Source organism: Ylistrum balloti, unplaced genomic scaffold (genome assembly GCF_031769215.1).
Source record: "Ylistrum balloti isolate Yb309-2 unplaced genomic scaffold, AGI_CSIRO_Ybal_v1 Utg370330, whole genome shotgun sequence".
Classification (NCBI taxonomy): domain Eukaryota; kingdom Metazoa; phylum Mollusca; class Bivalvia; order Pectinida; family Pectinidae; genus Ylistrum; species Ylistrum balloti.
This window is the reverse complement of record NW_026782240.1, coordinates 406,117-433,544: the sequence shown is the minus strand read 5'-3', so window position 1 is coordinate 433,544 and position 27,428 is coordinate 406,117. Positions and strand designations below refer to the sequence as shown.

General features: G+C 32.7%; 2 protein-coding genes across 2 annotated transcripts; one reads left to right on the top strand and one right to left on the bottom strand.

The window, feature by feature from the left end:
- Positions 1-1,083: 1,083 nt before the first annotated feature.
- On the top strand, positions 1,084-26,993 carry LOC132553470 (uroporphyrinogen decarboxylase-like). Its single transcript, XM_060217719.1, has 10 exons — positions 1,084-1,111; positions 20,145-20,250; positions 20,496-20,581; positions 20,928-21,026; positions 22,481-22,642; positions 22,802-22,963; positions 23,385-23,522; positions 24,258-24,358; positions 24,594-24,660; positions 24,866-26,993. The coding sequence occupies exons 1-10, from the start codon at positions 1,088-1,090 to the stop codon at positions 25,028-25,030; spliced, it is 1,110 nt and encodes a 369-aa protein (XP_060073702.1). The 5' UTR covers positions 1,084-1,087; the 3' UTR covers positions 25,031-26,993.
- On the bottom strand, positions 7,669-9,744 carry LOC132553471 (uncharacterized). The gene has a single exon (XM_060217721.1). The coding sequence runs from the start codon at positions 9,742-9,744 to the stop codon at positions 7,669-7,671; it is 2,076 nt and encodes a 691-aa protein (XP_060073704.1).
- Positions 26,994-27,428: the final 435 nt, after the last annotated feature.

The following is a 27,428-nucleotide window of genomic DNA, read 5'->3' as shown; positions in this document are numbered from 1 at the left end:
GCCAGTAAATCAGACATAACCTTTGTAAAATATATAGAATTTTGTTTTTCAGAATCATGGATCATTAGTAATTTTTTTGGTGTTGAGGCAAGATTGCAGAAATTAAGGTTCTGCCATAAAAGCTTGGTCACATTTGTAAACTCATCTGACCAAAGTTAGCATTACCAATAGGTACATATACACAAATAGATTTAAAATGCTTGTAAACATTGATTTACTGATTACAGAGTTAGATTTATTGTTCGGCTTGGATCCAAAATAGATAAGCACAATAGACCAAATTTGATGCTTAGTATTTTTGTATGTGAATGTACTATATATCGCTTGTCATTGCTACATGTATTGATATTATATGAACCGATTAAGATAATTAGTATTAAGAGGCTACATATAAATTCCTATTGTTAATGAGGTTACAATTGTATGTAAATACATGAACAATATAGTATTTTCTACATTGGAAAACATTACAAAAACAATATATTCAAGTTCAAAAGCTTTTAAAACCATTTTTGCTAATTCAGCTGTACACAATATTTTGGAGAATCTGTACCGTATTTCCATTGGTCTTCCTATCATATATTACACTTCAAAAGTGGTCAAAGATGTGATTTTCTTTATTTTTGTATTTTCATCGGAAAGTTTTATTTTCCAATTTTTATTGCAGATGAAAAACTAAATTATATTGCAAGTAATTAGTTCAGGGTCAGGGCTATGTTTTCAGATAAAATGACTGGACAACTGTGAAGTCTCCATTTTTGGACTGAATCCTTTGGTAAACTGTGTTAACTTATTTTGGTTTCAAACTGTATTTTTCTTCTTTTTCTTCTTCTTACCTAAGCAATGTAACTGACTTTGTTTCAGTTCATTAGGTTGTGATAATACATTTTATAAATCAAAATGCTCATACACAATAATTAGAAAAAAAATCAAAGATGCTTGAACACGAATTTAAGCAGCATAACCAACAATCATGCCTAAACAATCTCAATCACTATCAGAACTAAAAATAGCAAAAGTGCAGGCACATTGGGCCTCAATTTCGTTCGGAATTACCTATACGTGAGGGGTTCCGAAAGTGAGCAAGATGTCTGCGCCCATGATAACACAGGTAAAATATTCACATCACCATTTTTTTTACATGAGATAAAAGATTAATATAAACATATTTAATTTTTTGGATACCTTGGTAATTTATTGACTGGTCATCATTCCCTCTTTAGCTTATACATCTCCCGAAATAGCGGGATGATGTGTCAACGTCAGATGTTATCAGTTATATAAGTCGGCCTGTCACCGGTATGCTAATATAATTGTATGAGCTGACAGTATCATTATCAGCGGTAGATTGACTAGAAGCCATCCTATATCTCTTCTAATGGTTGTGATCTTTGGTCAATTTCTTCAAATACAAATTACAAATAGGAACTTTAAAACTATAATAATTGTTTCAACGTCAACTTTACTACCACGTCATAATGTAACTTGCATCGCATTTCTACACCTTAGATGTCGCATAGCGGCCAAAACATGTAGTACCGAAACTTATTACACACTCAATATGTATAAAATCTAAAATTACGCTAAATACCATAAAAAGTGAAATAATTTACCAGGACACATGACAATGTGTTGCAGTGCTAGCTGGCCAATATAGAACTTGTGTTACAGTTTGCATGACACAGATATTTTTTCTTGTCCAACGCCATGGGACATCACGCAACTTACAGGTCCGTACATATGTTTTCCTAATGAGTAATCAGTAACAAAAATAACGCTGTGGATGTTGTCTGAATATTTTAGTATGAATCTTTTTCTGTTATATACTGGCCAGTGAACACCATCCTCTTTTCACTGTTTATAGAACACTAGCTTGTTCTTCCGTCTGTATTGCAACCCTGCCAAAGTGTAAACAAAGTTTTCTGCATCCTCATGCAGACCTGTAAATTGCATAATGTCAGAGGTGTCGGACAGAGTTGTCATTTCTAGATTTGCTTGATTAGAGTTGAAAATATAAAATTACGAAATATTCCTTAGGTTTTGTTTCAAACATGTAAATGGGAAAAGACATAATGATAATCACATGTTTATTAGTGTTATTATAATGATTATTTTATTGTCTTTTTATATATATATATATAATCTCAACCATAGATTGTTCTTCAGGGGAGAGATTACATTTGCAGAATGAAAATTCATGAGTTTTTACTGTTGCACATACCCTCGGCCATGTCCCTCTTTTGAGGTCCTATATTATGTATCTAGTCCAAGGCAGAGTCAACAATGGCTAATTGATTAGCTTTCTCCAGACAGGTACAAATGCTGGTTCAGACACCAACATCTAGAAAATGCATCCACTGGTCTTTGTATATATTTTTTTATCATGAAATGAGATCTTTTTTAACCTGAAATGTATAACTTGGCACTCAGTTTGACCTTAAAACTTGACATATAGGTTTCATTCACTTTCAAATTTCATCAGGCTGACAGGCTGCTATCTTTGGTTTTGACAATAAAAATTAGTTACTGCCTTTTCTTGATAAGTGCTGGATGGATTGTTTTCAAATTTCATATATGTGATTTTGGGACTGATAAAAAAAGGGAAGAAAAATGGCTGACAGATATAGCCTTTAATTATCAGATTTTAACAATGAATAATTGTTGTCAAAGTTTCTGGGAAAACACTGGATGGAGCTTTCTCAAATTTCATATGTTGGTTTCATTTTGTCACAGATTTAGGACTGATCAGAAAAATAACTGGTTGACAGGCAAGCATCTTGGAATTTGAAAATGAAAGTTTGTTATCGCTGTTGCATGAGAAGTACTGGAAGGATCTTTCTTAAATTTGACATGTAGGTTCCTGTTGGTCCTTAGTTGTACCTGTTTTATTTTGGGAATGACCAGAAGAACAAAATGGCTGACAGGCTTCTGTCTTGGATTTTGACTATGAAAGTTTGTTATCACTATACCTAGGAAAAGTTTTTGATGGATCTTTCTCAAATTTCATATGCAAGTTCCTATTGGTCCATAGTTATGCCCATTTGATTTTGGGACTGATCAGAAAAATAAAATGGCTGACAGGCTGTCATTTTGGATTTTAGTTGTATTTGTTTTATTTTGTGATTGACCAGAAAAAACCAAATTGCCAACAGGTGGCCATCTTGGATATCAGCAATGAAATTTTGTCATCAATATTTTATATGTAGGTTCCCCTTGGTCCACAGTTGTGCCTATTTCATTTTTGGATAGGCCCAAAAACAATTGGTGACAAGTTGATATGAATGTGAAAGATGATTATTGTTATACCTTGAGAGAAATGTTGAAATTTTATATAATGAAGAGCAAAACCAGGAAAAAAGGGGGAAATTTCAACTTCTGAAGAACATAAAAATACCAAACAATGGTGGGTGCCAAGATCTCTCTGGGATCTCTTGCTTAGTTTAGAAATCTACAAAAGATAAATCACTAATATAACACTTCACATCAAACATATCAGATGATCCAGTTAGATAATCTCAAGATACTTGTAACAAGTACATGTTTTTGACATGTAAGACTTACTCAGTCGCCTCTACGAATTCAACATTAGCATCACTGATGCATCCTTGAAGGATGAAACAACTATATTATGCATTTATAGTCATGAATTGGCACTACTGTATCTAGTATATTATATTGAAATGTGCTGTTCAATTTTGAGTTTATCTTATTAGGGTTTTCACAGATGGAAGTTCAGATAAACAAACAGTTGTGTGTTCCATTTAGATATAGTTAAGATAGAGAAAAACAAAAAGACTATTGATTAAAAATGGCCACATCTCAAGGTGACAACTTTATTGCAAAATATAGAAATGTGTATGTAAGTAACATAATATGTAGGTATGTCATGCTTCCAATGCTATAATAAAAAATATCTGACAAGAACTGATGGTAGCTGATAATGTGTGATATCATCAATGTGCAATATACATTTAACACATGGTTACAACTACCAGGGAAACATATTTTATTACAAAAAAGCATTGGGCATTTGCTTCTTTTCATCATTATGAAAAATATTCACACAAATGTCCTTCAACAGAATTTTTCCAACATCAGATGAAGTGTTGCAGACATGAAACTATCCCAGTAAGATTATACTTTGATACCTTACTTTGAAATGTTTTGTCTCTTGTGACATCATTATTACTGAAAGGTCATCTTGCCTTGAAATATATCTCTGCTTTTTAAAAAAAAAAAAAAATCCCATTCTGATAAGCTGGATGCTTGTCGAATGACTAAAACTTAAAAACAATATTGACCATTGCTTTGTGAAAATGTTTACAAAATCATACTGAAATAAGTTGTACTGTTGTAAATATTTTAATATAACTTGTATTGTAAATAAAATCGTAAATTTTAACCACAACATTCAATAACAATTAAAGTTTGTAAGACAATAACTCAGTTTAGAAGATATTTCCTAACTAATGCCAAAGTAAATTTTGTGGAGAAATAGTTATTAGTGTCAGTGGGAGTTATCTCCCTTCCATTCATTAATTATAAACCTGGACAACTAATGTACATTTAAACAATAATAACTAGAATCACTTACAGCATAGATTAAAGAGACAATCTAGTGATTGATGGAAATTGATGTTCAAGGTATTGTCTCAGGTGTCATAATTTTTATACAATCAAATTCACAGCAAGCTTCCAGAGATGCAGGCTGATGCAGTTTTACAGTAACTTGTAATTATTTCGTTGAGAATTTAAAAATTTTCTTTTGCAATATGAAGTTGGACATATTTGATGCTCATTAACATGCCTTGTGATTCCATTGTACTTCATGCAAATTGACTAATGCACCAATTTCATTGTCACAAGATTACAATCAATTATCTTTTAATAGATATATAAGAAATTACTAGACTCTTATATTTTCTTACAAAGAGATCCAATTCTTGATCTTTATATCATTTTACCAATGCATCAATTCCAGGAGGTTTAACTTGTTTTTCTACTGTAGCTTATTTATGCAGGACTACATTTTTACCTGTTTGTAGATGACATGTGTTCTTTGAAAGCTTTATCATATTTGACTAAAAAATGTATATATCCAGACTGTTGATCAACAGAGAGAGAATTTTCTGTTTTATCATTATTGATAAAATTCTGTACATGCCTATTTTCAGCCAAAAACCAACAGACATATTGTTCATAAGGTGATACATATGATATTATATATAACATATATACATGCATATGTAGTAATGATCATGATAATTAAAAAAAAACACATACACGGTATCTTATTTATAACAAGCAAATTCACAGAATTTATATCCCCCACTTTCCAAACATATTGTAAGTAAATATTTTAGAGGTTATTATATTTAGGAAAGTTAGAGCCCAAAAACTGACCGACCAATGAAATGAAAGGATACCTAATTAGTATGCATAGATATTAACAGATGATGCTGATTGCTGAACTCAATCTTATGTGTCTTAATATGCATCTGCTGACCAAGTTTCACCGAAATTGGATGATATTTGGGGAAGTTACAACACAGAAACGAAAGTGTGACAGACGGATGGGTGGACAAACCCAAATTAATATCCCCTGTTTCGGTGAAAGTGGGGGATAATAAATTCAGAGTGTATTATCTAACGTTCATGGTATTTGAAACTAAAGCACAAAAGAGGAGATTATCACTTATTCCACAAACCATTCTGATTGTCAGCAAATCTGAATAGAATGCACAAAGAGATGCCTTTGACAAACATATGCTCAACTTTCCATCATGATTATGCTCCTTGAAAATGTTCATGGGGAGTATGTAGTCACCACATTGTCCATCTATCCTTTCTTGTCCTGAGCATAATTTGCCCAGAGTTAAGCAAGGATCATGAAACTTATTGTATACTATTAGTCATACTAAGACGATGTGCAGTGTACCAAATTAAGGGCCCTCAATCCTTCAATTACAAGTTATTGATCTGTGTTAAAATTTCATCTTGAATATAAATTTGCATTAAAACTAGGATAATGATACTTGATGTACTAAGAGGATGTGCATTGCCCCAAATACAGTGTTCGCAACCCCCAGTTACAGAGGTAGTCAGCAGTCATCTTTGTTAAAATTTCATGGTTATAGCATAACTTTGCCTTCATTTAAACTAGGATGATAAAACTTGGTGGATATATTGGTCATACTACGTGTTCCATATTGATTATAGATTTTTTGGGGTTTTTTTTTGTACTTTTCTTTTTTATTGAGAATTTTCAGCAATATATGGTATTGATTACATTCATAACATAACATATTCATTCAGACATCACACAGCTCACATGTATGCTAACTTGCATCAGTTGATAAAAAAACCCCACACATATATTATCTGATTAAGATTATAGAGTTATTGCAATTTTGTTGAAATTTTATGTCAGATAAAGTCTTTTTCCGAGAGCAATTACCAGTTTCACTGTTACTCTCGTTTACTTTAGCAATCATGTGGCAAAACTACAGCTGTCAGTTTGAACTTTCACTGATATGTTTTCATTTATCAGTAAAGAGAAGAAAGAGCTAAGATCACAGATATTGCTCAGCAATTTATACCCTTAAGTGCCTCAACAACTCAATATTAGGAAATGTAGTGGCAAGATGGTGGTGTCACTTTTATTAAACAGCCAAATTACTGATTAGTCCTGTCCTGCCATTAGCACTGCAATATTGTGTTTGAAAAACACTATAATCTACACATAACAATGGCTTAATGATGCATGCAGATTTTTTCTTTCGTAGCTTAGTCATTAAAACAACCATTATAAATTACTTCATTATGTATGATATTGTACATCCATATGCCAACGAACTGTTCAACATACGGACTTCTCATGAGATAGCAGAATATAGTTGATTTTTATAAACATATAGCAGAGATGTATATATGCTTCTGTACATGGTGCAAACACATCACATGTAACAAATACATTTTTTTATATAACCACCCTGTAATCATTGTAATAATACCAACTACATATTTTTGCTAATAAATTTTGACATGTAAAAGGATCTGGCTGGTTGTGATTTGCTGAAGGTCACATTATTTTACTACCCATTAACGACCTAAATTTCATAACGTTATATCCATGATGGCATCACCAAAGACAGATATGTAGCAAGATAAAGAATATTGCTTATTTTGTTTTCACAGATGTTTGCTGAAGTATCTTAATTATTTATATGAGATTTATAAAATTTATCGCTCTCTAGAGTCGTGCCACATCGGTTAGGCATCACTGTCCATTACTTAAATCAGTAATTAAAATATATGTCCAGATTTAAATGTTGCTGATCACATGACCTACTTTGTACACAAGAAGTCCTTGAATTAGCATGATGGTGGACATGGTTCTACAATTTTGAAAATGTGTATATCAAGATTGGATTCAATAGATGTAAGCATTTATTTCATTATCATATGAAGTACAGAACTGTCTTCTTGTGCCATTTATAACAACTATGAATCATAGGAAAGCATCATAATGACATCATAATTGTCACATGACTGGTCATAAGCAGTAATTTTAACCACACTTCTTCCTTATTAGTTTATATCATGGCAGTGCCCATACAACCATTGTTGTCCTCATTGTCAATGTTAGAAAACTATGCCATTTCAAAATCAAAAGACCTCTCTTATTTTATTATTTACCAGATTTGCAATATGAACCAGAGTGGAACAGTTTACTGGTTTCTCTCTGAACGCCTGACAAAGTACTGCAAATGCTTCTTCATACTCCTCTAGCTGAGAATGGCAGAATGCCAGTAGGTTCAGGGCAACTGATTTCTGCGATATGGAACTCAGACCACAGCACCACACCATATCGTCCCGGGCCATGAGCTTTTGAATGTTTTGGTCCATCTTCACACTGCACCAGAACCTCAGGAAACACGCATACACAAGTGGATCTACAGTGATGGTTTTTCTGATTCTGGGCAGTGTGTCAACTTCTGTATTACCACTCATTATCGGACAGAACTCAGTTTGAAGTGGGGTAGGAAGAATGTTCTCTTCTAATTGCAGGAATATTAAATCTGAGATACGTGGTATCTCTCCACAAATGTCATGGGTAATTTTGTTCATCAAAATGTTGTTCAAGTTCTTGTCGTTTATATCCTTTCCTGAAATACTCAGTAACCTACTATAACCTTTGTGCTTTTGAGCTTTGACAAACTTTCCAAGTATATTATGACACCTGGTGTAGTTTTCAGTCACCATAAGTAAGTGACAGGTGTTTGCGATGTCATTCACATCCTCTTCATCGTTGCAATTTGCTTTGATATCAAGGAGTTCCTTCTGGTGTGCCTGGCCCAGAGAACATATCTGGAGTAATCGTTCTGTGACATTGTGTATGACCTTCTGAAATTTCTGAATCACCTGTCTACGTCTTCCTTTATTGTTATAAGACAAATAATCAATCTGCTCTATAACATATATGCAATACTCTTCTAACTTTTTTTCTGTGTCCGTGTTTGATAGCGTCTCTTGTAAGCTGCGTTGAATTTGTTCTGAAAGAAGTATTATGTCCAAAGAATCCTGCAAATCAGATTTCTGGTGCTGTCCAGGTATGGCATTTACATACAGAGGGGTTTGACGGAGTATTTTCATTGGATTTCGTCTGGCTTCCAAACATGTTTGTAAGACAATACTCCTATTCTCGGGAGAACATCTTCGGACGAGCAAGTTACATGTCCTGATGAAGTAATGTGGGCAGAAGCCATCCTGTACAAATGTGATTAACTTGTCCAAACACAATTGCACCACTGTAAGAAGTTGGTGGGGTTGCCAAAGTTCTGGAGATGATTCTTCTACAGTCCAGAACAGTATTGTCTTGATGACGTAGGAAGTTATAACTTCTGGAATTTTGACCTTGAAAAAAAATTTCTTCAGCTGTTTCAGAATAATGTAGCATTTGATTTGGTTTTCATTCATTATGCGGACTAGTTCTTGTTCTACATGCACAAATGAAATTCTCCAGTCTAGATGTGTTTGTTTGCATTCCTTACATCCAACTGGAACCAGGTAACAACCACGCATAACTTGTTGATCTATGAATCCTCTTGATGGCCATCTTTTGGATCTGTCTCGCGATATCCATTCAGCAGCCACTGACGGCCATTCAGGACACTTCATTCCCATAGTCATATCCATGTCTCGTTCGTAATCTAACACGGTCAAGCATGGACCTGAAGTAATTAAATTTAACCCAACTATTTCCTTCTTCTTCTTTACGAGATTGTGCAAACATGAAAGCAAATTATTGGCGAAATAATAACAGTCTGATGTTTCATCATACTGCACTACTTGGGTAAAATCATAACCATGTGGCCTCCAGGTTTGGATATTTCCTTGCTGTTTCACACGGAGCTTAACATATCCAGAATTAGTAGTGCAAGATTGCATCTGAAATAGCCACCCTGCTTTGGGGTTGGTCGTGATGTAGCGTTCGTACACATGGCAGTTTCTAAATACAAACATACTATCAACATCACTGTCTCTGGAAACTCCTTCCCCTGTACTTCCTAGTAGTTTTATGTCCTCAGAAACTTCATCTGCTTCAGTAACTATACCTAGTATTTTACTACACAATTGCACTGCATCTACTTTTTCACCATTATTTCTGAAATTTGTTAAAATGTCTGTATCCTCTATCTTTGCATTAAGGTCCAAACTGTCTTTCTCATCTTTGGTCGCCATGCCAACAAACCTAAAACAAAACATCATCTGAAATTGGGGGAAATTTACTGAAATCTATGGTGAGAAAATATTTATCACACAGCCAAATTATGCCATCAAAACATTTTATTTACATTAGCATTGCACACCACCAATATAAACTAATGATGCTAAATACAAGTTATTTTTATGTTCGGGTTTCCCATCAATTAGAATAAAGCCATTAGAAAGATTATTTGAATTTACGTTCATTAACACTTACATACATTGACTTACCTATAAGTTCACCGAAAATACTGTTTGCACTAATTAAAACATTGACTATGTCACCAACTTTTTTTACTTTAACATTCTCTAAGTGATCACCTGTATTTAATTACATATACTAAGTGATCACCTGTATTTAATTACATCAACTAAGTGATCACCTGTATTTAATCACATTTACTAAGTGATCACCTGTATTTAATCACATTTACTAATTAATCACATGTATTTAACTACATTTACAAGTGATCACCTGTATTTAATTACATATACTAAGTGATCACCTGTATTTAATTACATATACTAAGTGATCACCTGTATTTAATCACATCTACTAGTGATCATCTGTATTTAATTACATATACTAGTGATCACCTGTTTTTAATCACATTTACTAGTGATCACCTGTATTTAATTACATATACTAGTGATCGCCTGTATTTAATTACATTTATTTGTGATCACCTGTATTTAATCACATTACATTTACTAAGTGATCACCTGTATTTAACTACATTTACTAAGTGATCACCTGTATTTAATTACATTTACTAAGTGATCACCTGTATTTAATCACATTTACTAAGTGATCACCTGTATTTAACTACATTTACTAGTGATCACCTGTATTAAATTAAATTTACTAAGTGATAACCTGTTTTTAATCACATTTACTAAGTGATCACCTGTATTTAATTACATATACTAAGTGATCACCTGTTTTTAATCACATTTACTAGTGATCACCTGTATTTAATTACATATACTAAGTGATCACCTGTATTTAATTACATATACTAAGTGATCACCTGTATTTAATCACATTTGCTAAGTGATCACCTGTTTTTAATTACATATACTTAGTGATCACCTGTATTTAATCACATCTACTAGTGATCATCTGTATTTAATTACATATACTAGTGATCACCTGTTTTTAATCACATTTACTAGTGATCACCTGTATTTAATTACATCTACTAGTGATCACCTGTATTTAATTACATTTATTTGTGATCACCTGTATTTAATCACATTTACTAGTGATCACCTGTATTTAACTACATTTACTAAGTGATCACCTGTATTTCATCACATTTACTAAGTGATCACCTGTATTTAATCACATTTACTAAGTGATCACCTGTATTTAATTACATCTACTAAGTGATCACCTGTATTTAATTACATTTACTAAGTGATAACCTGTTTTTAATCACATTTACTAAGTGATCACCTGTATTTAATTACATATACTAAGTGATCACCTGTATTTAATCACATTTACTAGTGATCACCTGTATTTAATTACATATACTAAGTGATCACCTGTATTTAATTACATATACTAAGTGATCACCTGTATTTAATCACATTTACTAAGTGATCACCTGTTTTTAATTACATATACTTAGTGATCACCTGTTTTAATCACATTTACTAGTGATCACCTGTATTTTATTACATATACTAAGTGATCACCTGTATTTAATTACATATACTAGTGATCACCTGTATGTAATCACATTTACTAGTGATCACCTGTATGTAATCACATTTATTAGTGATCACCTGTATCAAATTACTTATACTAAGTGGTTACCTATATTTAATCACATTTACTAAGTGATCACCTGTTTTTAATTACATATACTAAGTGATCACCTGTTTTAATCACATTTACTAGTGATCACCTGTATTTAATCACATTTACTAAGTGATCACCTGTATTTAATTACATCAACTAAGTGATCACCTGTATTTAATCACATTTACTAAGCAATCACATGTATTTAATCAGATTTACTAAGTAATCACCTGTATTTAACTACATCTACTAAGTGATCACCTGTATTTAATCACATTTACTAAGTGATCACCTGTATTTAATCACATTTACTAAGTAATCACATGTATTTAATCAGATTTACTAAGTAATCACATGTATTTAGCTACAATTACTAGTGATCACCTGTATTTAACTACATTTACTAAGTGATCACCTGTATTTAATCACATTTACTAAGTGATCACCTGTATTAAATTACATCTACTAAGTGATCACCTGTATTAAATTACATTTACTAAGTGATCACCTGTATTGAACAACCTTTACTATGTGACCAACTGTATTTAAGTGACCACCTCTACCTTTACAACCTGAACTTAGCGACCATCTGTATTAAAATGTTACTACAACTTTTACTGAGTGATCACTAGAATAAGCAACTGCCATGCCTAACTTATCCTTTGATTCTGGACAAAACATACAAATATTATCCCCAAATATCTCATTTTATGATGTCTATGACATACATACCAGCGCTGAGAGAAAATGACATCCAGTCAAAACAGCTTGGTATGTATTATCCTCAGTTCCACATTTCACATCTTCAAGAATCCCACCCCCTTTGAATACATCTCGCCACCTTTGTGGAAACAGATAATTGGATAATACATTTTGTGATATCGCATCTACAATATAGTTGTTAGATGCAACTAGCTGAAACATGTGATGTTTCTATGAACAGCAAACATTTATAAACAATAAAATTAAGTATTTCCTGTTTTCATGGTAGGGAAACTCATTTTCATTATCACACTGTCTCCGTGCTTGTTAGATACATTCACTCAAGTACTACTATATGAATCATTTAGATGTACAAAAGAAGAAACCGGAAGAAATAGCTGTATGATGCAGTTTTATTCATTGTTTGACTCACATATATACACATAGACTTGATATTCTTCAATAATTAAAAGCTATATGAAAAATGCAACATAAGTTCAATTATCGGGCTAGTGCACCATTCCGCCTGGATTGTGATATTTCTGTCTCACATGGTCCAAAGGACTAGAGAGCTTATGTCATAGCACATAATCCATGGTCCGTTGTACATTGTTAACTTTTTAATAAAATCGCCACTAGTTATGAACGACACATCTGATTTTAACTGATTATGAGCAGAAGCATCCTTGGGGAAGGGTTATGCTTGTATAACTATTGTTCTTGGCTTCCAGGTGCCCAAGGGGCAGGGCCCAAATTGGAAAATTTTGTAAGTTTTTAAAAATTCTACTCCTCCTGTATGGATAGTGCCAAAGTTTTGTCTGAAGCATTCTTGGGTAAAGGGGAATCAATCTTGTATAAAAGTTAGGTCTGTGCCCCCTTGGGAGGGAGGGGCAGTGCCCAATAGAGGAAGTAGGGTCAACTCTTTAAAATCCTACTCCTCTTGTAGCACCTTTTGGTGAAGAGAAATTAATCTTGTGTAAACAGTGGGTCATGGCCCTCTTGGGAGGGAGTGGCAAGGCCCAATAGAGGAAATCTAGCATATTTTTTTAAAATCCTACTTCTCCTGTATGAATGATTGGATTTTGCCCAAATTTGGTCTAAAGCATTCTTGAGTGAAGGGTAATCAATTTTGTATTGTTGATGGGTCTCAGCCTTCTCGGGCGGGAGGGATTAGGCCCATTCTGGAAAATGCAAGTTCTTAAAAATCCTTATGTGCAAGAATATTATCCAATATATATGAATACCTAGTGAATCTGACTTCTGACAAGGAAGAGACCCAGTAGGATATTTTTTTTAGAAATTATCTGTCACTTGTGAAATGTTTTGTCTGAATAGTTGAATTAGCCAGATTAGTGATGTAGGATCCTGGTGGGTCTTATTTGCAATCATTTTTTATTTTCCTCAGATGCCTCCTAAGCTTAAAAATTTAGGCCCTTAGCATCACTGACAAATCGTGGATGAAACAGCTGTATGATGCAGTTTAATTCATTTTACTTGCTACATTTATGTTCACTTGTGTGTTTTTGTATAATCTTGCCTATCATTCTGTGCTATTTTTGACACAAATGACTGAAGTCGTTTGTTTTATGTTGTTATCATTTTTGGAACTATTACTTTCATTCATAAAATTGCATTCTTAAAATATCTCAAAGCTGACTAATTAGAATGCTGCTTGTTCATTACTGCAATAGCAAACAAAGAATATTGTTTTGAAATATTGAATGAAACCTGTTGTAATGATCAGTTATATAAATAAACGTTTCTGTTTAATCCTTGAAGTATCTTTGGCTTAAAACAATGCTTTTGTTTTTGACTCAAATGACTCAGTCGTGTGTCGTCTATACTGTTATCTCTAAGTGTGTGTGATTTGAGCCATGATGATATCTAGTGAGAAATTTTGGAACTACAGCTGTACCACTTTCCTTCATAAAATTTCATTCATAAATGTATCACATTTGACCAATCAGACCAGTGTATATTTATTACTGCAATAGTGACTCCTGCCCTCAGCCTACACCCATTATTATTTGTTGACAGACTACAAGAAATAATATCATTTCAAGATCGAAATTATTAATATGCTCTAACCTCTTTTTTAACTTATATTTTATTTTATTCATGAATCTAACGCTTTGAATGAAATCAATTTTAGTTTTCTTACATTGGCGAGAGGCATATACTGTATGTACTCATAGGGTCGCATCCACTGAGTTCTTCTTAGAATTTCGCATTGTTTTTCGTTCTTTATTTTATATATATATATATATATATATATAGGCAAACTGATAATTTTCAAAATCAAGAAGAACTCTGTTTAATTCATTGAAAATTTAGAGAACTTTATTATATCAATTTTGTCACAAAAATATGAAATCTCGACATTTTTTTCGATTCTTGGTATTTGCCGACATCGACTGGACCACTAATCATGGTTTTAAAACATCAGATAATTGCTGGTAACAAAAAAGTAGAATGATGTCAAGCGAGTTTCAAGTAACTGAGGATTCACTGAAATTCAATGCCGTTTTCCGAGAAAAAATTTAATTGCACAAAGTGATGCTCTCAGCGAGGTTCGAGTGCTTCTGGTGTAGGGACTATTAAAACATGTCTCATACCGGAATAATATGTTGAGAGGATGTTATTTTCAATGTTGATAGATAGATGGAAGAGAAGAGAGAGAAAAACAATGACAACCAATTCTTCAGATTTTGAGCATGGTTCATCAGAGACTTGGATTTGGATTCATATACCAGTACATCGCTTTTTATATTCATTTCCTTTCCATGTTAGTACAATCAGCTGGAAAAATTAATCCAGTTCTTAAGCACCTAATTCAGCTTGTGACCTTTACAATAAATAGTTATTAGAACATTTTAGGGACGAAATAAAACTGAATTCATCCCCAGGCATCTCACACAAGAAATTAGACTTTTTCATAGACATGACTAATGAAGTAACCAGAGAAAACCTGAATAATGTAATTGGTTGAGAACTACAGTGTTAGAATATTTATAAATAAACATATACTCCATCCAACATAGGTACAATCATTACACATGATCAAGTGACTTTTATTGTTTAAAACAAATGAGTTTACACTCGTCATCATCTTTCTCAATGCCTTTGTAAATTCTATCAGGCATTCTAATTATTGCTGCCTTTATGTTTCTCTTTCACCTCATCCTTGTTTCTCATTTATCTATTTGGTGATGTTCCCTAGTAAAGTAAAGTTAGGTTGATGGTTATGTATATGGTTTTGAAAAAGAAAACGTTCATTGTTTCATTGAAATTCTTATCAAATCTCTGCATACGGTTTAAGCATCTTTGATCCCATGTTGTAATTGTAGGATAGAATTAGTTGTTTGAAAATCTTTATTGATTTGGCATTGGAATCACATTTCTCATTCATAGCAAGTAATGAATAAGTCAGTTATATGATTATTAGCAAAAACTAGTGAATGAAAACTGTTTGGTGGCTAAAACAAGATCTTTCTGTGATCTGTGATAAAAGGCAGAGAGTTATAATCCCAACATCTACTGGTATTTTTCTGAGAGTGGTTGGGTTTCCTAAAATCCTAAAATTGGAATGCCCATATGTATGTGTTTGTGAAGGATGTGCAGTTTCATGTAATTAAGATGTTTCAAATTGCCAAAAGATAGAAATATTTGCATTACTTCCTAAAACTCTCTAACATATGCCTTCAGTGGAAAAGCTGATACAAGAACATATATGTTTCACATAGTCATTCATAGACTGTGGACAACACATTTCATAAAAGTTCCACTCAGTTTACTGTTATCAATTATTTCTGTCACCATCAGCACATCACAATGGTCTAAGCTAGTGCCAATGAATTAAATATTTAATCTATTTGATATAATGAATATTTGATGCATATTCGAATATTCAGTTACATGTACATAATTTCAATTTTATTCTTATAATGTTTATTTTGTTGTTTTAAATGATGTTTGAACTCTTTGCTTTGTGTGACCTTTAAAGCACATCAGTCACAATTAAGATATTTTTCTCTCATTTGAGTTCATAGTACTTACAGTACTTTGATTACTTGAGTAATCAGAAATTCGATGAAAATAGGGGAAAATATGAACAAAAAAATATTTACACAGTTGAAAAAGTAGATTGAGAATGATACCAGGTAAGATCAGGTTTTTCAAAAGATAAAATGTCTTCTGCTTCGTCTATGACACCTACCTTGTAGATATTGATCAATCAAAGTGAGTAATGTCGTGTTCACAAATAAGAACAAGGTTACATTAACAGAACCACCAAGCAAACTAACCATCATCAACAGCTTCATATTGCACAAAGAAACAGAATATTTCTCAATGAGACTGTTATCTACATCCAGTATCTTCTTCAATCAGCACCCCTCAAAACCTTGTGTTGTGAGTTTGTCGACTAATTGTCAATATCTAAAAAATCATGATACTTTGAATAAATCCTTAAATATCAAACTACTGTGACATGTAAACAGCATATGTTTGGGATGCAGGTAAATTGCTGTCCAGAAATGGAAAAACAATAATTGGAATCACCATACAGCTTGGTGAAAATCTGTCCACATTGATTTCATTGAAGAAAGAGATTTAGCTAATGTTTATGGTGATTTTTTCCGAGGATGAACATTTTTTTCATGTTTTAAAACATTTGTTTCATGACTATGACAGAATATCTATATTTTCACAAGTGCAATATGCATTACTCTCGTTGGTCAAAACTAAGAAAGTTAAAATCATCACTGGAAAAGTTATATCTCTGGTGATGATAAAAGATTTCTTAACTCATTATCGCATTGAAGATATCACTTCTTATCTAATGGATGAATTCACTGGCAGAATCAATGTATATACGATGGACATGGTTAATAGTTCCTTTCACATTGATTTGCAGGATGTTACACAGCACAACTGTACAAATACCACTTAGCAGATTAAGGAAATGTGATTTCCATTTCAAATAATTTGATTTGGGAGTCTTCTTCTACACTAGGAGTAAGAGTGCTGAACAGCCCTATTATCCCCTTCTACTGATTCAGTTATACTTATAATCAGGATCAGGATCGCTTGCATCAAGTAGGGTTTCAAAGAATCAACCATCTTTCAGTGATGTTAACAAGTGCCAAACTGAATTATTGCTTGAAACCCAGTCGTCCCTCTTAAATGCTTTAAATTCTGCCCTCTGCTTCTGCTTGTCTTTGGGAATTAAAAAAAATTTTTTTTAAAAACTGACTTTCTTTGGAGCACTTGTAAACACTGCAGTTTTTCACCATTGTGTATTGTGTACTTATAAGCAGGAACATGGTACTCATTTACATGTACACAATACACAATGGTGAAAATTTTCAGTGTAGGCGAATAGGCGTCTCCAGTAGGAAGTATGGCTCTTGAAAGAGGAGGTCCACCAATACAAATGGGAAGTGGACAAGAGTAATGACACAGTGAACTATATTTATACTGGTATCCCAGAAAGAAAGTCAAAGTCATGAAAATTATATATAAAGTCTTGAACAACCATCCTATGATATAATGTTTTCAAATGAAATCTTAAAATTGACAGAAAGTTCACAACTTTCAAGATACAACATACCATATCATTGTTACTTCTATTTCAATGAAAAGGTAGGGTATGGAGATTTAACATAAGTGTTGGCCCCACTTGGATTTTCAAAATCTGAAAAATTTTAAAAAGGATGTGTATAGGAAGCTTAAATCAGGAAAAGTTTGTTTCAGAATTCATTCTATGAAAAATGGGACCTCACTGACTAACACTTGTGTGGATGTTAAAGGTTCTCCTAGAACATTAAAATGACACTACTACTAGGATCATTTTTCTGTGCACTATACAACTTCTGTTTTGATATTGAAGAGTACGTTATCTCAAGGAAGAATTTTTCTTCTTAGTGAATATCTGAGCAGAAAAGCTTGTTAGATTTTCATTACTTATGAGAAAAGAACCATTTTGGACACATTAACATGGTTCCATTTTTCATACTTGCTTTAAAGGTGGCTACTTATAATATTTTGTAACATGAGAAATTGTAAAAGCACACAACTTCCTTCCCATTTTCCTTAGAATTATGTTTCATCATAACCAGAAATCTGTGGGTCTTGATATTTGGCAAGTGGGTTGTTCATATGAATGGGTTCAGTTCAGTTAACAATGGCTACCTTGACTGTCATTCAAGATTACATGAATGAAATTTGTTAAAATACTGAAAAAATGTTTTGTGTAGGGATTAACTTTGTGAAACTAGTGCCTCAATGTGTTGAGGATATAGGTTGAACTGAGTTGCTCTTTGAACAGTATTTAAGTTTCCACTACCGATGTTGACTTTCTGCACTGGCGGTCTTTGTTGGCAATCAGTGAATCATGCAGTGTCTGACCTAGGAAGGTATTTACACAGAAAACCCAGCGTCTCACAATAGGCCCAACACATCCCTTAACCTCTGGTCAATGAGCCACAGGTTCAGGTTCTTGAATGTTGCAAGTATTTTAGTCAGGATCTGTTCATCAATTTCATTCCCATAAAACACATCTGGCAAGGCAATGCTCATAAACTTGACATAGATGTGTTTCTTTGCCAACAGTAATATGTTCTTTGATGAGGGTTACAGTTACTTTGTCCCCATAGGAACACATATGTCGTCATCATTTTCTATGTCACCTTGTTTGAGGTTGCACTTGTACCATTTTCCACATATTATACTTTTTTCTGATATATTTACACTCTCAACATTTAATGTTTGCTGTAACCACTAATACTAAGATAAATACAAACATGTATCTTTCAATCTGGTTTTGCGACCATGACCTATGCACACTTCTACCATGGGTTTAGAGAAGGGGAACTTTATGAGACACCTATAGTATAGTAGTCAGTACAAGTAGTTAATAATGGAATACAGGTATCTGACATGCATGTACAGCTTTCTGACAATGGTATAAATGCAATTAGAATACCTATACCTGTATTCAGGAAATACCTGACTTGTATTGGTGTCAGAAAAGGTTATCGTCTCTTGCCTTAAAAGATAACGGTAAAAGATATAAAATCATTGAATATTTCTTCAGGTTTTATTTGATAGGAAAAAAACAGAATGATAATCACATGTTTATTAGTGTTATTATAATGATTATTTTATTGTCTTTTTATATATGTTTGTAACACAATCTCAACCTTAGATCGTTCTTCAGAGATTACCTTTACTGCTGTCCATAATTTAAAATCATATGTATGTACAATATAATTAATTGGATTGGTATGATACAAAAACATGAAAGTTGTATCAGTATTTACCATAAAAAATAATAATAATAAAATGTTCATAAATATAGGAAAGTGTGCATTGGACATGTTTGACATGTTCAAAAAGTATTTTATCAGTTTTGATATTACATAAAATTGATTCTGTAGACAGTTTATACATAAGGACATTCTTAAAAGAGTGTAAAAAATAGACTGTATTTGCAACTTTACATAATGAAGTTGACATATTTGATTTTTGAAATTTTCATTTCAAAAAAATTTTGTCTGATTAAATGTAACACTATGCTTACCTAATGAATGCCAATATGACAAATTAAATTCCAAATAATGGTTATTTTATACACTATTTGTCATAGGTTTTTTTTTCAAAATCACATTCACCTGTGACAATTACCTGTCATTTTGTCAACCAGGTGTTATGTAAGGACGTTTATTAAGACCATCAGTAGTAGTAATGGCTTAATCATTTCTGAAGTTACGCTTTATTGATATGTATTAACATAGGGTGAAAAAGAAATAAAAGAACTTGTGTACTAAATGTTGATCCCACCTTTGAATTGAAAATTTTGCAGTTTTTCCCACCTCTCAAAAATGACCTTATCTTGAGAGCAGCTAGAGGTGAGAAGGTTGAGCGGGTACCAGTATGGTTGATGAGACAAGCTGGACGCTACCTTCCAGGTATAACTTTATGATTTCTGTGTTAAAACACTTTTGCCATTACATATACAGGATAAAACTGCCATATTATCTCATCGCTCAAATTGCATTTGAGTTTGACTTGTTCATGAACTCTTTTACTATCACTTTCCTCCAATAGTATTACTACTGTGGGGATATCATACAGGAACTATGTAATGGTCCTACTTCACAAATAGTTCAAATTATAATGTAATCTTATTTGGAGTTGTTAACTTTTTTTACAGAGTACAATGCTTACAAGAAGGAACACTCTGCTAATTTCTTCAAAACAGTTCAGACACCAAGCATGGCCTGTGAGATAACATTACAGGTAAGTTACAAGATTTGTACTTGTCATTACATGTCATTGTTGGTTTTTTTTTGTTTTTTTTTTTTTTGTTTTTGAAGCAAATTTTCAGAAAATTTCCTCTCCACTTAAGAGAAGAGCTTGCATTCTTCATCTTTTCCCCAACTCTTCTCTGTAGGTTCCTACCACCATCACATTATGTTTTTAATTCAATTACTTTAAATAGATTTAAAGTAATGTCAGTGCAAGAATGCATATCATATTTGGATACAGAAGTAGAAGATATTTACCTCTGCTATGCATACATTAAGGAAATGTTGACAGTGTAGACAGAAATCTTAGTTTTGATTGATGACTTCCTCCATTACAGCCGTTACGCAGGTTTGATTTGGATGCTGCTATCATATTTTCTGACATCCTTGTTATCCCTCAAGCACTGGGTATGGAAGTGGACATCGTGGAAGGAAAGGTATACAAGATAAAGGATGAAATGCTACTTCAGGGGTGTACAATACAGCCTTACTCCCGGGAGTAGCAGATTTTCTGTCAGAGCCAATTAAAATGTTACAGGGATCTGTCAAATTTTGTAGAATTTTGCCCCTGGGCTTGCTCTGAATTGTGACAATGGATGCTCTTGAACTTAAACTGATAAAAGATAGGCCTCGTGTTTCCTTTGTCTTTTTTGCATTTAAATGAAATATAGGATAACAAATACAATTTAGGAGTGAGTATTTGTACATGTAGTGTATAAAAACAGGAATGAAACATGGTGTAATTTGGTTTGAAATATGTTTGCATTATCTCTACTACTGTCTCAAGTTTTTAGTATAGTTAAGAATTATAGAATGTAAAATGTGAATGTTATATAAGTAAAATTGTTGATTTTTTTTTAGAAAAGTGTGAATGTCATTTTAATTGGGAAGCCGTTAACTTTTTATAAGAGTGTGTACCTGGTATGTCATCATACCTGTAAAGTCGTTAACTAGTATGTCATCATACCTGTAAAGTCGTTAACTAGTATGTCATCATACCTGTAAAACTGTTAAATGGTATGTCATTATACCTGTAAAGTTGTTAACTAGTATGTCATTATACCTGTAAAACTGTTAACTGGTATGTCATCATACCTGTTTAGTTGTTAACTTGTATGTCATTATACTTATAAAGTTGTTAACTGTTATGTCATTATACCTGTCAACTAGTATGTCATTATACCTGTTTAGTTGTTAACTTGTATGTCATTATACTTATAAAGTTGTTAACTGTTATGTCATTATACCTGTTTAGTTGTTAACTTGTATGTCATTATACTTATAAAGTTGTTAACTGTTATGTCATTATACCTGTAAAACTGTTAACTAGTATGTCATTATACCTGTTTAGTTGTTAACTTGTATGTCATTATACTTTTAAAGTTGTTAACTGTTATGTCATTATACCTGTAAAACTGTTAACTAGTATGTCATTATACCTGTTTAGTTGTTAACTTGTATGTCATTATACTTATAAAGTTGTTAACTGTTATGTCATTATACCTGTTTAGTTGTTAACTTGTATGTCATTATACTTATAAAGTTGTTAACTGTTATGTCATTATACCTGTTTAGTTGTTAACTTGTATGTCATTATACTTATAAAGTTGTTAACTGTTATGTCATTATACCTGTTTAGTTGTTAACTTGTATGTCATTATACTTATAAAGTTGTTAACTGTTATGTCATTATACCTGTTTAGTTGTTAACTTGTATGTCATTATACTTATAAAGTTGTTAACTGTTATGTCATTATACCTGTTTAGTTGTTAACTTGTATGTCATTATACTTATAAAGTTGTTAACTTGTATGTCATTATACTTATAAAGTTGTTAACTGTTATGTCATTATACCTATTTACCTATAATACTCTCTACCTTTTCATAAAGGGAGTGGTGTTTGATTTCCTATTGAATACTCCTGCTGACCTGGAAAGACTCAACACTGGCGTGGACGTTGCAAAGGAGTTACACTATGTGATGGATGCAATCACTCTCACACGCCATCAGATAGACGGCAAGTGTCCCCTGTTTGGCTTCAGTGGAGCACCGGTGAGTCAGTAACATTGATATAGAGCTTGTATTGACAAGAACATATACAGTAATTTAGAATTTGTCTATGTATATTTATTACTGACAGATAAACAGGAGATCATGTCTTCTCCTGTATTTTAGTGAGTCATGTTTCCAGGCATTGTGGTTCTGTTTCAGTGGACCCTCATGAAATTTATGATTGATGGTGGTTCCCATTCACCTCTACCAAAGGCGAGGAAGTGGCTAATGAAATATCCCAAGGAAAGTCACAATCTTCTGTCACTCCTTACCTCCAAAGTCATTGATTACCTTGTCGCACAGATCAGGGCTGGTGCACAGGTTTGTTAACTTACTGTATAAGTTATTGGGTAATACTCATAAAACACTCCAACATTCAGATTTTAAATTAATGTATGAATTATTGGAAAGATTCACAAAATTATTCTCACCAAACTTTTTATTAAGTTTAAACTTGATGGTCATTTACCAGTATAGATGGAAAGATGCAATGTAGTTATTGTGTTGCCTGCAGAGCTGGCAGACATTTAGGGATCACTTTGTCCGTCGTCCAACTTAGAAATTTTCCTGGGAATATTTTCCGGACATTTTGGCTGATGCTTTGAGTTATCGAAATGAAATTTGGTATATGGTCTCTTGTTGCACGGGTACAGATTCAAGTTCGTCTTTTTAACGACTTCGTTTTATAAATCGTAAGATATCTTATTTGATGTACTATAATCTGTGAAATGTTGCTTTACAGATAGTGCAAGTTTTTGATTCCTGTGCTGGAGAGCTCGGACCAATCCAGTTCAACAAATTCAGTTTACCATATCTGAAAGATATTGCATATGGTGTAAAGGAAATTCTTTCACAGGAAAAGATTGAACATGTTCCCATGGTAAAGAAACCATTGCTCATGAGTTCATAATTGTAGACAATTCATACTGATTAATGTTTTCATAATATTTCTGTTCAAATATATAATCATTTTCACTGCCTATCAGCTTCTGACCAACATCTTAATTTGACTCTGCGTAATAAGGAGCAGAATTTTCAGTTTTTAACAGTGGGTTTGATGTCAGTCAAAAGCAAAAACATTTGCGTTCTTTAACAATGAGTTTAATGTCAGTTCAGATCGAAAACATTTTAAGGTCTTTAACATTTGATTCAATGTCAGTCCAAAGCAAACACATTTGAGGTCTTTAACAGTGGGTTTGATGTCAGTCCAAATCAAAAACATTTGCAGCCTTTAACAGTGGGTTTTATGTTAATCCAAGCTGAAATCATCTGAGGACCTCAAGCTCTTTCTACAACTAAATCAATTTTCAATTTAACATATGGATATTGGAAGAAAAAAACATAACATTTTGAGAATTATGAGCCAAGCTGTCATGGTGGTTGACATATATATCCCTACATCACTAGAACTGATTATGGACAAGGAAAAGTTAAAATCTAAGTAGTTCAGTCACTGTATAGATAATTCCAAACACATTGATAGGTTGAGTGATAAAGGAGATCTGTTACACTTGATATTGAAGAAATAACAAATGAAACCATCATCATCTTGGTTTTGTACCTGAATTAAATTATAAGGAAAGTAAATTGCTGAAACCTTAATTTTGCTTTGCAGGTCGTTTTTGCCAAGGATGCCCATTTTGCCTTGGAAGAGCTTTCAAAAATAGGATATGAAGTTGTCTCCCTTGACTGGACACAGAAACCATTACATGCAAGGTGAGAAGAAATTTGGTCTCATCACAATTATCAGATTTAAGATGATATTACAACATGATTAATGTATTTGTAAATATCCTTTGACTCTTGGTCATATGGATTTATATTATGTAAAAATATTTGCCATAAATTCATGAATTAAGATTATTTCTAATTAAGTTTAAGTTGAAAACTTTTAAAGTGTCTTGTATTTGAACATTATTCTGAAGATAAATGGATTAAAATTGAATTTCAGGCGTTTGTTAGGTGCAAAAGTGACAGCCCAAGGAAATTTAGACCCAACTCTCTTGTATGCTCCTCAGGTAACTACTACACAAAGATAGACACTGTATATCATAATTTGATGGCATGGTATTCATGGAATTTTTTTTTTTCAAATAATTTGTGATTTGACATTTCTCTGAAGCAACGTCAGTATTCTTCATGTCATTACACCACTTATGTGTATAAAACACAGTTAACATATATCAGATTTTTTTCTATAAAACCACTTTTCTTTTCCATCAGGATGAGTTGAAGTTGGCTGTCAAAGATATGTTAGAGAAATTTGGTACCAAGAGATACATTGCCAATCTAGGACATGGGATACATAAGGACACTGACCCTGAGAATGTACAGGTGTTTATCGATGCTGTGCATTCTTACTCTGAAGACATGATTGCTAGGGAATAGTGGAATGATAGTGTTCTGTAATGTGTTCACAATACTCTGTGATAGGCCAACCTGTCCTTGTTGGTAAAAAAGATTATTTAATTTGTTTGGGTTATGTCCAAACTTTGTATAGTCAACACAAGAAATCACAAGTAGATTATTTAAATTTGAAAAAAACTTAAAAAAAAATGTTTCAAAATGAGCAAGGTCCAAGATGAATGTGAATAGTATGTGAAATCCTGAATAAAAATTTTGACAAAAATATTGAAAGCTAGTCAGTTAATTCCAGACAGATCCTTTCATTAGGGAAATTAGAGAGAGTGATGAGAAAGTAATATTTGTTGACTTATTTGAGAAATGATAAAGTGTGTGAATGTATATTTTATACTGTGTAATATGATATACAAAATGTTTCAGACTATTATTGTAAGGCTATGTAATATGAGAATGTCTCTTTCTTGTGCCATACATTATAAAAGACAATATTACAGCAGATTTGTGGTTATTTGCAATTGCAAAGTTCAGAGAAATGGAAGAAGAACACACTTACTTGGGTGAGTAATTTCAGAGTCGGGCAGTAAAACACTAGTTAATAAACAAGTTGTATTATTATTATCAATGTCTTTATTAATTCTTCCTGAAAATCATTCTTTACTATTATGGAGAGAAGGGACATAACTCTTTTTTGGTATTGTGATTCTAGATTGTATCTAGACTGTCACTATAAATTCTGTTTTGTAATAGATTTCTTTTGTTTTGTCAACATTCAAAATATTTTGCCATTGTGAAAAAGAACATTTGTGTGGTGTCTCATGTCTTTTTTATCATTATCTCCTTTTTGGGAAATTTTTTTTGCAAGAATATGTTCTTTATTGTTAACTTCATTGGGATGGGTTTTACTCAAATATAAACTCACAAGAATAAATGTCGAGAAAAAACAAAATCAGATTTGCTTTTAGTGAAATAAATTTTCCAGATTAAAATTGGTTTAATACTCTTTGTTGATACAGAGTGCAAACCCTGAACATGGTTTGTCAGTAAAGTTATTAGCTCGTGGCGACATGGTTTGTTAGCAAAGTTACTAGTCCATGGCTAAGTGGTTAGTGAAGTTAATACATATTTAGGATATACCCATGTGGTTTGTTAGTTACTGGTGTTTCGTGTGTCTGTGAGAGAGAAAGCTGAATTCTGGAGATATATTAGGTGCCTGGGTTACTGATATACATAGATCTGAATTCTGGATTTGATAGATGGATGTTGATTGTTTTATGGTACATGTAGATGAGAAAATTCACATATTGTTATAGTTGAATTCTGAACATTATGTATTCTTATTTGTGTCGAAGCTATATATGATTTTGATTTTGATCAGTTGAGATCTCCTTATTTTTGCTAAAAACATGAAAATATATGATACCTTAAAAATGCTGCATTATTTTCATTACCTCAAGGTGTGCAGGGAACAGCAATAAGGATATAAGAACCAAGAAAAAGTCATTCTCACCTCACCGACAATAAACAAACACTACTAGTAGTTTTGGCGATCTATTGTTGACAAGTTTGTTTCATCAGAATGTGATGAAGTCTTTACAGGTGAAGCCAGACAACAACAAAATATTTATGGCAACTTCATTACTGTCTGTATATTGTTAATGATTGAATTATTGATAAAACATCACTGATGTTTATTGATTCTAACATCCCTCCATTGTAGATAAGGATGTTTATTGATTCTAACTGTACCTCCATTGTAGATAAGGATGTTTATTGATTCTAACTGTACCTCTATTGTAGATAAGGATGTTTATAATCAGATTTTTTTTATCATTCACTGTGTTTAATATGAATTGCAACTTTTGAAACAAAATGAATGATTAACATTTTAGTATTCTGTCAAAATACTAGAAATGTTTATAAGCCAAGTAAGCCATCTGATAAAGAGCTGCTTTGTGTAACAGCCCTGATGCTTACTAGTGATGTGATTAGAGACTTCTATTTAGATTTAAACTTCTAATTTTTTTTTTTTTTTTACAAAACTTTGTTTTACTTTTAGTAACAGATTTTGTACACTATACAGTATGAATGAAGAAAAAATAAAAGTCTTTTGCAAAAATAAAGAAAAAAAATTATGCAGATCCTCCACTTATGGTTACAGAGTTGATCCAACGGTTACAGTGTTTAACCAACGGTTACAGTGTTTATCCAATGGTTACAGTGTTTATCCAACGGTTACAGTGTTTATCCAACGGTTACAGTGTTTATCCAACGGTTACAGTGTTTATCCAATGGTTACAGTGTTTATCCAATGGTTACAGTGTTTTACTGGTTACAGTGTTTATCCAATGGTTACAGTGTTTATCCAATGGTTACAGTGTTTATCCAATGGTTACAGTGTTTATCCAATGGTTACAGTGTTTAT